The sequence below is a fragment of the Chrysemys picta genome, chromosome 20, assembly GCF_011386835.1.
Source record: "Chrysemys picta bellii isolate R12L10 chromosome 20, ASM1138683v2, whole genome shotgun sequence".
NCBI lineage: Eukaryota > Metazoa > Chordata > Testudines > Emydidae > Chrysemys > Chrysemys picta.
This window is the reverse complement of record NC_088810.1, coordinates 11,875,403-11,888,366: the sequence shown is the minus strand read 5'-3', so window position 1 is coordinate 11,888,366 and position 12,964 is coordinate 11,875,403. Positions and strand designations below refer to the sequence as shown.

Below are 12,964 nucleotides of genomic sequence, written 5' to 3'. Positions count from 1 at the left end.
GGACCTCCTCAAGGAGAATCCCCAATGGCCGTACGGGACATATGACACATGGATCGGTGTGATGCCTACTGTCTGGACAACTGCTGCAAAATCTGTGGCAGGGGGCTGCTTGGCCTAGAACTACATTTCCCACAGTGCATTGCAATATTATGCAGCGCAATGCCTCCTGGGAGTTGAAACCTTTTCTCCCCTTCAGCCCATGGGGTGGTAGTGATCAGAGTCTCAGAACTACATTTCCCATGGTGCCCTGGGCTAAGAGTGGGCAGGATGAGCCCAATATATGCTGGGAGTTGTAGTCTAATTGCCACCCCCAGGCATTGTGAGAGGGAACTGAGCATTTAGGACAGCGTTTCCCATGGTACATTGCTGCTGAGCCTGAATGGCGGGCAGAGCTGTGCGGATACGGGGCCTGTTTGGAGCTGACCTCGCGTTGCTGCATGGGGATGGAAAGGGAGCTGGGGCTGCATATCCCAGCATGCACTGCGTCTCTCCAACCTTGGCAATGCCTTCAGGGGGCTGTAGTCCTCTCCCCTGCAAAGTGCCATACAGGACTACAACTCCCACAGTGTATTGCGAAATGGGGAGACACACACTTGGCAGCTGCAATGCCTGCTGGGAACTGTAGTCCCCCTCCATTATTGTCTGTGGATCGAGTTACAGTGCCCCTCCCTCCCCTGACTCCCGTTCGTGCCTCAATGCCTGCTGGGAATCGTAGTCATGTAATTACATCTAACTCTTTCATGCGACAGGAAGAGAGGAGCTGGGGCCACCTATGCCAGGCTGCAGGGAGTCTCTCCAAGTGGAGACATGCCTTCTGGGAGCTGAAGTTTTCTCCCCTTCCTGCAGGCCAGAGAGGACTACTACTCCCATGGTGCATTGAAGAACTGCCCTCACCCCATGGACTCCCATCCCCGTGATGCAACGGGGTTTCTCTCTGAGGCTTGGTAGCGCCAATGCCTGCTAGGAGCTATTATTCATTTCATGCTGAGCTCCTCCCCGCCTGGACTCCATTCCCCAGGGTGTCCCGCGGCCGGGCCAGGAGGGGAACCGCAATGCCTGATGGGGGCTGTAGTCCCCGCCCCGCTTTGGCCAATGGGCGCCACCCCCGCCCGAACTCCATTCCCCAGGGAGCCCCACGGCCGGCCCGGGGAGTGAGCGGAGCCGCAATGCCTGCTGGGAGCTGTAGTCCCGGCCCCGCTGTGGCCAATGGGCACCGCCCCCGCCCGGACTCCATCCCCCATGGTGCCCCGCGGCCGGGCCGGGCTGTTATTGCGGCGGCCCCGCCCCCCCAGGCCAGGCCCCCCCCAGTGGTTAAAGATGGCGGCGGCGGCGGCTGCGGCGGGCGGCGGTGGCTCCGCCTGGGCTCGGGGCCGCTTCCCCGGGCGGCCGGGCGGGGGCCGCCCCCTGCCCCGGGCCGGGCTGCGCGCGCGCCTGCCCCTGCGCGGCGGGTCCAGCGGGGACGGGCCCGGCCTGGGGGACCCGGCGCTTCGGAGCCTTCTGGGCCTGGGCTGGAGCCTGCGCCGCCTGCGGGGCCTGTTGGGCGGGGGCAGCAGCGAGGAGGAGCCGGTGAGCGGTGGGGCTGGATGTGGGGGCAGGGAGTTGGGGGGCATGAGCTGTGGGGGGAGCTTGGGAGTGTTGGGGGAGGGGCAGGGAGTTGGGGGCATGAACTGTGGGGGGAGGGAGTTGGGTGGTTAGCTGGCGCGGGCGGTAGGGACTGGGGGGATTTGAATGGAGGAGTTGGGGGGCTTGAGGTAGGAACTTGAGGGGTTGGGGCTGGGGAGAGCAGCTGAGCTTGGGTAAGTCTGGAGCTGCAGCCTGGAGGAGATGAACTGAGCTGGGGGTTGATGCGCCTTGGGGTAGGAACTTAGGGGGGGGAAGCTGGGGGGATCCGATAGGAAGGGAACTGGGCCGGGCTGTGGGGAGAGGGCTGGAGCTGGGAGTCGGGTTGTAGCTGGGTAGTATGTGGGCATGCAGGAGAGGTTGGGGGATGTTCTGGGGCAGTAGGAGGTGGAGCTGGGGGGGAATGTTGGGGAAGCAGTTGGGTGGCTGGGAGCCTGGGGTGCTGCTGGGGCAGGGAGCTGAGGCCCCAGGGTGGGGGGGGGTGTGAGGTTGGGGAATGGGGTACTGGAACCCTAGGGCTGAGTGGGGACTGAACAGTTTCCGGAGAAACTGGGAAGTATAGGGAGAAGCTGCAGAGAGCATCTCTATGGGGAAAGGAGCTGGGGCCACAGGGCTGGAGGTGTGGGGAAGGTTGAGGGGTGGGAGATCATGGAGGGTCTGTGATTCTGGGGCAGGGGGCATCTTGGGGGTGAGCTGGGTGACCTGTGGGGGTGGGTCCCTGTGGGAGGGGTGTGCGGGTGCTGGTGGGAGAGGGGAAAGTTAGGGGGCTTGGTGGACTCTAGAGCTGGGTTGAGGGGGGACCCTATGTGGGGCTGGGGCAGTGTTGGGGTTCTGCTTGGGGGCAGAGGTTGCTGTTTGTGGGGCTAGGGAGTTGTGGGTTGCAGCCCCCCAATGTTTAGAGGGGTTTGACTGCTGCATGATAGGAGGTGGTACCTGGCCAGGGGAGCCCATCCTGAAGGAGTTCTGGGTGCCCCCTTGCCTGAACAGTTCTTTTGGGCTGGGGTGGGGCAGACAAGGGTCATTGGGGAGGAGCCCTGCCCCACATGGTGTGCGTTGGGAAGCAGGAGGCACACACAGTGCCCATTTCACCCTTGCTGACTGTAGCCAGCACTGGGCTGAGCTCATCCTGACTTTTCCATGCCCCCCTCTGGAGTTTGACTTCAGAGTCTGGGCGGTAACTGGCAACGCCACCCTCAGCAGCTTCCTGACCTGCCCCGGGCATGGCACCACTCGGAGCCCTCCCTGGAAAGTCGCTGTGATCCAGTCAAAAACAACAAGGAGTCTGGTGGCACCTTAAAGACTAACAGATGTATTTGGGCATAAGCTTTCCAGTCGTGATCCAGTCGGCATCTGCCCTGGGGTCACATTTGGTTCTTTGCCCGCCCCCTCCTCAGTGCATGGGGCCCCTCTTTGTGGGCACATACAGATAGTCTCCCCCTCTGGGTGGGCCTGTGTGCAGTGAAGGGTGGGAGGTTCCCCTGTCCTGAGGAACCTCTGTGAACTGCGTGATGGTGTGGCTAATGGCCGGCAAGGTGCCTTGTTTCGGGAGCGGGGCGAGTCTCTGGCACCAGCATTCTCACCCCTTGCCACGCCCCATGCTCCTCCTGCCCGGGGCTAGTATGGCATGGATGCGCTCTCACTGTGGGCAGGCTGGCTGGTGCTGGGAGGGCTGGGTTTGGCTCTGACCTGGCCTCCCATGCAGCGCGGCGTTGAGAGCCCTGCTGGCCACAGTCTTGCACGTGGGGCAAGAGCTGCGCTGGAATCAGGAGTCGAACCCCCTGCTTAGGGAACAGGTGGTTGGAGCACTGCCACTATGGAGACTTGGGGTCCAGCCCCGGCTCTGCCACTGGTCTGCTCCCCCTCCATACCTCAGTTTCCCCACCTTTCTAAGGGGGCTGCTGACTCTGCCCTCTTTGGAAAATGATTGAAGTTTATGGATGGAGATGTGGGGCTGTCCTGGCACATGGGGTTCCTGGCCTGAACAGGCCCTTCTTTGCTAGATGCTGAACGTGCTGATCTCTGCCCCGGAGCCCGAGTCATCACTCTTGTGGCTCTCCGTGTCCACTGGGCCAGGGAACTTGCCTTTCCTGTTTGGAGAGGAAAGCTCTGTGTCTCGCCTGGTCACGGGACTCCAGGAGCCCGGCCTTGGAGAAAGGTGCCAGCCTTGCCGGAGTAGGCAGCGTTCGGGGCTGGGCCAGCTGCGGTGAGGGCAGCCATCTGACAGGGATCCCACGGGGTGGGAGGGGGTCAGCGCTGGATCAGCCTGCCCTGCAGAATGGGTTGTCTGTCTTCTGTGGATATGGGGGAGCTGGGTGCCCCCAGCCCATGGGCCTCGGGTTGCCCGGTTGCAGGGGCCTTCGGACAGGGGAGTGCAGCTGTCTTCTGCAGGGGTTGCTGAGAGATGAGACCCTTGACTTGCCTGGAGCCGCAGACTCCAGCAAAGGCACTTGGGATAAAGTCACTACAGACCTGGGGCCCAATTGGAGCCGGTGCCCCCTAGAGGGGAAAGGTGCCATGACCCATATCTTTCCCCCCTGAGCCAGCCAGTCCCTGCCCTGGGACCCGCTCAGAGCCGGAGCCCCTAGAGGGAAAGCTCCCTGCTCCGTTCCCTGCTCCTGCTATTTCTTGGCTCCATTTCGCTGTAGTTCTGCCAGTGAAAGGTTCCTGGTTCCTGACCTAGCTGGTGCTCTTTCAAGGGGCATGTGGAGGTGGCCGCCAGTCTCCTGCCCCACCAGCAAAGGGGCTGGTTCTGTTTCCTCCCGGGGCGGAGTTACCCATGTACCAGCAGGTGGTGTGGTCTCTTGGCACCCATCCCGAGGAGTTTGTCCAGCCGTAGCTTGGCCTTGCTCTCCTGTTGCCCAGTGAAACGCTGGGTGCATCTGACCTCAGGCAGGCCTCGGCTTCCCCAGCACACAGGTGAATGTTGTCAGTGCTGTCTGCTGCTTGGGGCGGCACGGGGAGAGGGAGAGCCGGGAGGTATGAGCCTGCACAGCCCTGCACGATTGTGGCAGGGACCCAGCAGTCCCCATGCTGTGTGCCCTTGAGCTGGCAAAGCAGCCCATTGTGCTGCCCATTGTGAAGTGCCCACAACAGAGGGGCAGCACCGCCTGACTGGCAGAGAGGAGTAGGCACCGCTATGCAGGGTTCACACCCCAGGGCTGCTTCTAGCTTCTCAGTGTACCTAACTGCTGGGGCTAGTTGAGCTGAAGCATGTTATGCTGGGATGGCTCGTCCAGTGCTGAGATGCAGCCACCTCTGGGGTGGGGCAGCTAGAGAACAACCACACATAACTACACGAGGATGCCTTGTCCAGGACTGGACAATGAGATGCAGCCACCTCTGGGGGACGCTGGGAAATAGCCACACAGGGATGGCTCATCTGGCGCTGAGATGGGGCACCTGGGGAACAGTCTCTCATTGCCCCTGCTGACATGTTGCTGCTTCTGGGGTGGGGTAGCTGGTACGGCTACACGATGATGAAGTGCTCGTGTCCTTGTGTGCCTGCCATGCTCCACTGTGAAGGCAGCTGCATCTAGCGCTGGGCAAGCCTCCCTGTGTGGTGGTGTATACAGCTGTTCCCCAGCTGCTCTGCCCTAGAGGCGGCTGCATCTCAGTGCTGGGGGAGTGTAATCCGTTAAGGCCCTTGCTATCCTTTGGGGCATCTATCAAAAGCTGCTAGCGAATGGGCAACATTTCTCTTTAGGCAGGGGATGCTCCCATCCCACTGGCTAGTTGTGTCCCCCCAGCACCGCCTGATCCCACATGGTCCTGGGTACGGTGGCATGGCAGCCGGTGTGTGCACAGCTAGGGGCAACGTGCCACCAGTTCCCAGACTCCGTGTGGGACCTTGGCCGGCGGCTGCATCTCTCTGTGCCTCAGTTTCCCCGTTCTGGGGCAGCGGCTCCCCTCGCTATGGATTGCAGACTGGCTGGGGCAGGGCTGTCTCTTGGGTGTCCGAGGGGCACTGATTGTGCCTGCCGCGGGGGTCCTATGGGCCGCGTCTCAGTGTGCAGTAAGGAAGCCGGGTGAGCCTGCGCAGGTACAGCAGGAAGCCAGCGAGCCGAAGTTACTTAGTGGTTAGTTGTCAAACCAATCTGATAGCTTTCTTTGATAGGATAACGAGCCTTGTGGATAAGGGTGAAGCTGTGGATGTGGTATACCTAGACTTTAGTAGGGCATTTGATACAGTCTCGCATGACATTCTTATCGATAAACTAGGCAAATACAATTTAGAAGGGGCTACTATAAGGTGGGTGCATAACTGGCTGGATAACCGTACTCAGAGAGTTGTTATTAATGGTTCCCAATCCTGCTGGAAAGGCATAACGAGTGGGGTACTGCAGGGGTCTGTTTTGGGACCGGCGCTGTTCAATATCTTCATCAACGACTTAGATATTGGCATAGAAAGTACGCTTATTAAGTTTGCGGATGATACCAAACTGGGAGGGATTGCAACTGCTTTGGAGGACAGGGTCATAATTCAAAATGTTCTGGACAAATTGGAGAAATGGGCTGAGGTAAACAGGATGAAGTTTAACAAAGACAAATGCAAAGTGCTCCACCTAGGAAGGAAAAATCAGTTTCACACATACAGAATGGGAAGAGACTGTCTAGGAAGGAGTACGGCAGAAAGGGATCTAGGGGTTATAGTGGACCACAAGCTAAATATGAGTCAACAGTGTGATGCTGTTGCAAAAAAAGCAAACGTGATTCTGGGATGTATTAAGAGGTGTGTTGTGAGCAAGACACGAGAAGTCATTCTTCCGCTCTACTCTGCTCTGGTTAGGCCTCAGCTGGAGTATTGTGTCCAGTTCTGGGCACCGCATTTTAAAAAAGATGTGGAGAAATTGGAGCGGGTCCAGAGAAGAGCAACAAGAATGATTAAAGGTCTTGAGAACATGACCTATGAAGGAAGGCTGAAAGAATTGGGTTTGTTTAGTTTGGAAAAGAGAAGACTGAGAGGGGACATGATAGCAGTTTTCAGGTATTTAAAAGGGTGTCATAAGGAGGAGGGAGAAAACTTGTTCACCTTAGCCTCTAAGGATAGAACCAGAAGCAATGGGTTTAAACTGCAGCAAGGGAGGTCTAGGTTGGACATTAGGAAAAAGTTCCTAACTGTCAGGGTGGTTAAACACTGGAACAAATTGCCTAGGGAGGTTGTGGAATCTCCATCTCTGGAGATATTTAAGAGTAGGTTAGATAAATGTCTATCAGGGATGGTCTAGACAGTATTTGGTCCTGCCATGCGGGCAGGGGACTGGACTCGATGACCTCTCGAGGTCCCTTCCAGTCCTAGAATCTATGAATCTATGAATTAGTGCTGGGTGGGCTCCACTGCCTGCCCCACCCAGGGGCTTCTGGGAGCACGGCGGCTGGGCTGCTGGAGGAGGGATTGGTCCCAATGGCCTGTCCAGGCCTCACCCTGGGTACAATCCCACTGACAATGGGTGAAGCGCTCGCCCCATCTGGTGGCTTGAGGGAAGTCTGTGTCCCTGTGACAGGGAGCCCCCACCGCTGTAGCATGGAGCTGACCGGGCTCATCTCTTCTCCTCATGCTGGCCTGGCAGTGCCCCAGTGGCTCTTCCTGATCCTTCACTGTCCCATGGCGGGGCTGTGCAAGCCTCCCCGTCTGGGCACTTGCTTCCAGCTGTGTGGCATGTCAGTAGGTTGGGGCCAGTGGAAGGGGTGTGGGGGGATTTCTGCTGGGTGGGTGGGGCCTAAGGGGTGTGGGCATGGCCACCTCTAGTTGCTCCGAATAGGTGTGTTGGATGGGGTCTGGGGGGTATGGCTGGGGCCAGGTGGGTGGCGTCATCTTGGGGGGAAATGGGAGGGTGGGACCTGGGCCTATGGGTGGGCCCAGCTTGGTGCTGCTTGGAATAGGTCTGTGTAGCAAGGGGTGGCTGGAGCTCATGTTGGGGGGCTGGAGCTTGGTACCCTCCATCTAACCACAGCCCCTTTCTGTTTTCCCCCCCTGCAGGAAGAGTTCCAGGGCTTCCCTCCCGATGAGCCTGTCTCGCAGAGTTCCTTGCGCGCTGCCCTGCGCTCCCAGAGAGGTGAGGGCACCGGCCGGCCTGACCCCATGCGGATGTCCCCTCGATCTGGCACCGGGGAGGTGTCAGCACTGGTGTCCCATGTCCTCAGCCTCCTGTCACATCTCCTGTGCCATGCTTCTTCACAGGGCCCTTGGGGTTCCCTAGCCCCCTTGGCTGGCACCACTGCAAAGGGCCTGGCTGTCTCTGGCTGCAACGGGGCTGCTGCTTGGACACTACCTCTGACCCACAGGGTTCAGCCTCGCAGCACAAGGCCTTGCATGAACACCGATCTTGTGCATTATAACAGTGTCTCTTGGGCTCCCCCTACCTACCGCCATAGGGTGGGTCCAGTTACACCAGCCATAGCTCATGCCTGCAGGGGACAGGGAATTGCTTCTCTTCTGCCTGAAACTGCTTGGCCACACCAGCTTCCTGCAGTGCCCAGGGCGCCTGGTCAGGGCGAGGGCCCCTCCTGGGGACGCAGTGCTGGCTCCAGCCAGTGAACGTGGGATTCACTTTGTCCAGTGCCCACAGCTCCTCGGCTTTCCGGCTCTGTGTTCGCAGCACATTTCCATCGTGGAAGGGGAGGGAGAGATGTGTAGTGGGGGGTGGCTGGGAGGAGGGCTGCTGGACACGCTGGGGCTCTGCCGCTGACTCCTGGTGTCACCCTGAGCAGCTCACTGCTTCTCCCTGGGCCTCAGTTTTCCCATCTGTGGAATGGGGATAATCCACCTCTGGCTGTTCAGACTGTGAGCTCTTTAGGCAGGGCCTGTCTCTCGCTGTGTCTGTGCAGCACCTGGCACAATGGGGCCCTGGTCTCAGTGGGCAGGGCCTGTCTCTGTGTGTCTGGGCAGCGGCCGGCATGCTGAAAGAACCTCGCTCTAACTGCTATGGGGGTGTCTGTGCAGTGCCTGGCACAGTGAGGGGATCTCATCTCAGTTGGGGTGCCCTGGTACGAATGGGGTCCAGTCTCTCTACTGCAGGGCACACAGTGCCACCCGCAGTGGTAAGCCAGGTCTTGGTTGGGGTGATGGCTGCTGTCCCTCCAGGGTTAAGCCAGGCCTTGTGGTGATGGCTGCTGTCACCCCCCAGCATTGGGGGCCTGGGATGGAGTTGCCACATGTTAACCACCCTTGCTAGCTGACTGGCTGGGTGTACGGTGGTGCATGGGTGGGATCCCGAGTCCCAAACCCCCTGGTTCACCCCCCTCCCATTTCTCGTTGCAGGCGTGTCGCCCCAAGCCAGTGGCAGGAAGAAGAGGGACGTGTCCCTGCTTGCAGCCCCCTCCAAGGCACCGGCCAAGCCAAGGAAGGGCGAGGCCCAGCGGGAGCGCATGGTCAAGGCCCTGGCCGAGCTGCTCCAGAGATCTAGGCCCCCACTGGCCAGGCCCCCTCTGGGCGCCAACCCCACCCAAGCCACCAGGACGCCTCCCGAGCAGGACCCAGGGCCCTCTGAGGCCATGCCCCCTTCCCCATCCTCCAGCAGCCCCTCAAGGGGGCAGAGCCACGACCCCATGGTGCCCCACCGGCCACGGGGCCGCCCCCGCGGCTCCTTCAAGAAGAAGCCGGGAGCCCCTCAGCGGGGTGCCAAGGCTCCCGGCACTGCCCCAGCGCCCCCCAGAAAGAGCCGGGGGCTGGCCTCAGGTGCCAGCCCGAGCTCCCGGAGGAAGGGCCCTGGGCGTGGGCGGAAGAAATTGCCCTTGCTGCTCAAGTTTGTCTCCAAAGCAAAACGGCTGAAGTCGGGGCGGGTGGCGTTGGCCCGTGCCGGGCTAAAGCCCCCCGTGGGCAGGAAGAGGGGCAGCAAGAGGAGGAAGAGCAGCCCACCAAGGAGGAGGGATGTTTTGCCGGGGGACTCCCCCACTCCCCCTGCCCCCCCTCCAGAGCAGCTGCCGCATGAGGCACCAGCCGAGCCGGCCTCTCCGACCCAAGCCCGGTGGAAGCGGCGGAGACGGGCGCGGCGGCCAGCCCGGCGCGAGGTCGCTGTGGAGGAGAGGCCGGCATCGCCCCTGTGTCCGGCCCAGGCAGAGGAGGAGTCAGCTGCCCCGGCCTCCATCGCCCAGTCCACACGGGCACAGTGTCTGAAACGGGGGCGGGGCCGGCCGCCCCTCACCCCCAGTCAGCGGGCCGAGCGGGTGGCAGCTGCCCAGCGGGAGGGGGCTGGCACGGTGGGTGAGGAGCCCCCTGGGCACAAAGCCACCTTCCTGAAGAACATCCGCCAGTTCATCATGCCCGTGGTGAGCGCCCGCTCCTGCCGCCTCATCCGTCCGCCCCGGCGCTTTATGGATGAGCCCCCCCGACGAGCCCCCCGGGCCAAGGCCCCTGAAATGGGGGGGCCACCCCATGGGGAGCCCCCGGTCCCACAGCAAGCCCCTGGCCAGGAGGTGGGACCTGGCCAGCCCCCCCGCTCGCCTGACGAATACCCCTCCCCCCTCTCGTCACCCCCTCCTTCCCCTGGCCTTTCGCCCCCAGCTTCCCCTCTTCCCACCCTCCTTGGCAAGCGGCGCTCTATCCTGCGGGAGCCCACCTTCCGCTGGACCTCCCTCAGCACCTCGCCACCTCTGCCCCCCGAGGCGGGCAAGTCCCTCTTCCGGCTGCCCCCTGAGGAGCCCCACCTCTTCCCGCCTGGCCCCCTCCTTGCCCCTTCCCCGCCGGCCAGGCGGCCCCCACTGCTCCGGGCCCCTCAGTTCACCCCCAGCGAGGCCCACCTGAAGATCTACGAGTCGCTGACAGTGTCGGCCGAGGAGCAGGAGCCCGTGTGCCTCAGCGAGGCTGGGAAGGACCCCCCACTGTCCCCTGTGCCCCGGCCAGAGCCCCCCTCTCCCCACTACGAGCCCGTGATGACCCGCAGTGGCAAGCGGCTGCTGGGCCGAACCAACCACCTGACCCTGCCCCTCTTTGGGGAGTCCCCCCAGCACCTGCCTGGCCCCCCGGACACGGAGCTGATCAAGATGGAGGACGTGGATGTGCCAGGTGTGGTGCGTAAGGTGGCCATCCGCCGCGTGGCCTCGCTGGCGAGCCATGAGTCCGAGGAGGAGGAGGGTTCTGGGTGCGAGGCCGAGGAGCAGGTTGCTGCGGCGCCCACCCGGGAGGAGGCAGCGCCGGCTGCACAGCCGGCCCAGCTGTCGGGCATGGACAAAGTTTACAGTCTGCTGACTCGTGCCAAGGTGCAGCTCTTCAAAATCGACCAGCAGCAGCTGCTCAGATTGGCCCCGGTGAGACCGAGACCCCCGTTCGGGGGGGGGGGGGGGGGCGGCACTGGATCTCTGGGTGACTGGGGGGGGGGGGGGAGGGGACTGCATATGCTGACCTGTCAGCCTGCCTTAATAACAGTGCTTCCCGTGGGGCCGAGCGGTGGGGTTGGGAGTCAGGCCTCCTGGGTTCTCTCCCCAGCTCTGGGAGGGGAGTGGGGTCAAGCAGTTAGAGCAGGGGCGCTGGGAGCCAGGACTCCTGGTTTCTTTTTCGAGTGCTTGCTCATGTCTATTCCAGTATGGGTGTGCATGTGTCACATGCACGGTCACTGTAAGGCTTTTTCCCCCCTAATCGCTAGTAGTATCCGTTGGGTCGACTCTGGTGCCCCCTGGAGTGGTGCCTCCATGGCGCAGTCGATAGGCACCTGCTGTCTCCTCAGTTGCTTCTTTCTGTCTAGAACAGTCTTCTCTTGCCCAGCAATAGATCCCCTCATGGTGGTCTTCCTGTAAATAGATTGTAGATAAGTGTAAATAGTTCATTAGCATAAGTATAGTGCTAATATATGTTCCATTCTATATGCATCCGAAGAAGTGGGCTGTAGTCCACGAAAGCTTATGCTCTAATAAATTTGTTAGTCTCTAAGGTGCCACAAGTACTCCTGGTCTTCTTTTTGCGGATACAGACTAACACGGCTGCTACTCTGAAAGAAGGAGAGAGGCGAGGGCAGCAGGGGGCCAAAGAGGCAAAGAAGTTGGACCTCCTGGGGAGGAAAATCTACTCCACAGGGGGCCTCCCGCTTAGGGTCGCGAACCACCAGGCTCCGTTTAGCTCACGATTTTATTTCCTGGTCAGCGGTGCAGAAATTTAGAGAGCTCTTGCCCTCTGACTCTAGGGCTATGTCTACACGACACAGCTTTTAGTAACGTGGCTGTGTTGCTACAGCCATGCCGCTAAAAGTTGGGCTGTGGAGCCGCTGTTTGTCAGCTATCCTGCTGACAAAAAACTTCCACCCCCAATGAGCAGCGAGTGCGTTGTCGGCAGGAGAGCGCTTCTGCCGACAGTGTGCTGTTCACACTGGCACTAAACTTTTCTTTCTTTCTTTTTTTTTTTTTTAACAGCTCTGAAAGACAGAAGTTTTGTCGTTCAATTGCCAGTGTATATAGCCTAGGGCAGAATTTGCTGCCATGACTGAAGAGGGCAGGGCCATAGCCAAGGCATCCCTCTAGCTGGCCCTAGACGCAGACGCAGCGGCCTGGGTGATGGCTACTGAAGTTCTTGGCTTCAGTCATCAGGCCTCCCCCATGAATCCAGTCCTTATTTTCAGAACAAACTGATTCCCAGCTGCACAGCCTGAAAGATTCAAGGGTGACCATAAAAAGCAACAGAGGGTCCTGTGGCACCTTTGAGACTAACAGAAGTGTTGGGAGCATAAGTTTTCGTGGGTAAGAACCTCACTTCTTCAGATGCAAGTAATGGAAATTTCCAGAGGCAGGTATAAATCAGTATGGAGATAACGAGGTTAGTTCAATCAGGGAGGGTGAGGTGCTCTGCTAGCAGTTGAGGTGTGACCACCAAGGGAGGAGAAACTGTTTCTGTAGTTGGATAGCCATTCACAGTCTTTGTTTAATCCTGATCTGATGGTGTCAAATTTGCAAATGAACCGGAGCTCAGCAGTTTCTCTTTGGAGTCTGGTCCTGAAGTTTTTTTGCTGTAAGGTGGCTACCTTTACATCTGCTATTGTGTGGCCAGGGAGGTTGAAGTATTCTCCTATAGGTTTTTGTATATTGCCATTCCTGATATCTGACTTGTCCATTTATCTTCTTGTGTAGTGACTGTCCAGTTTGGCCAGTGTACACAGCAGAGGGGCATTGCTGGCACATGATGGCATATATAACATTGGTGGACGTGCAGATGAATGAGCTGGTGACGATGTAGCTGATCTGGTTAGGTCCTGTGATGGTGTTGCTGGTGTAGATATGTGGGCAGAGTTGGCATCGAGGTTTGTTGCATGGGTTGGTTCCTGAGTTAGTCGTTATGGTGCGGTGCGTGGTTGCTGGTGAGAATATGCTTAAGGTTGGCGAGTTGTCTGTGGGCGAGGACTGGCCTGCCTCCCAAGGTCTGGGA

The 12,964-nt window shown here is 59.8% G+C and overlaps 1 protein-coding gene across 1 annotated transcript in view; it reads left to right on the top strand.

Moving 5' to 3' along the window:
* The first annotated feature begins 1,304 nt into the window (after positions 1-1,304).
* KMT2B (lysine methyltransferase 2B) overlaps positions 1,305-12,964 on the top strand; it is a 37,233-nt gene continuing 25,573 nt past the window's right edge. Inside the window, 3 exon segments of the mRNA XM_065574172.1 lie at positions 1,305-1,566; positions 7,598-7,673; positions 8,879-10,863. Coding sequence (XP_065430244.1) covers positions 1,318-1,566; positions 7,598-7,673; positions 8,879-10,863 — 2,310 coding nt within the window. The 5' untranslated portion in view covers positions 1,305-1,317.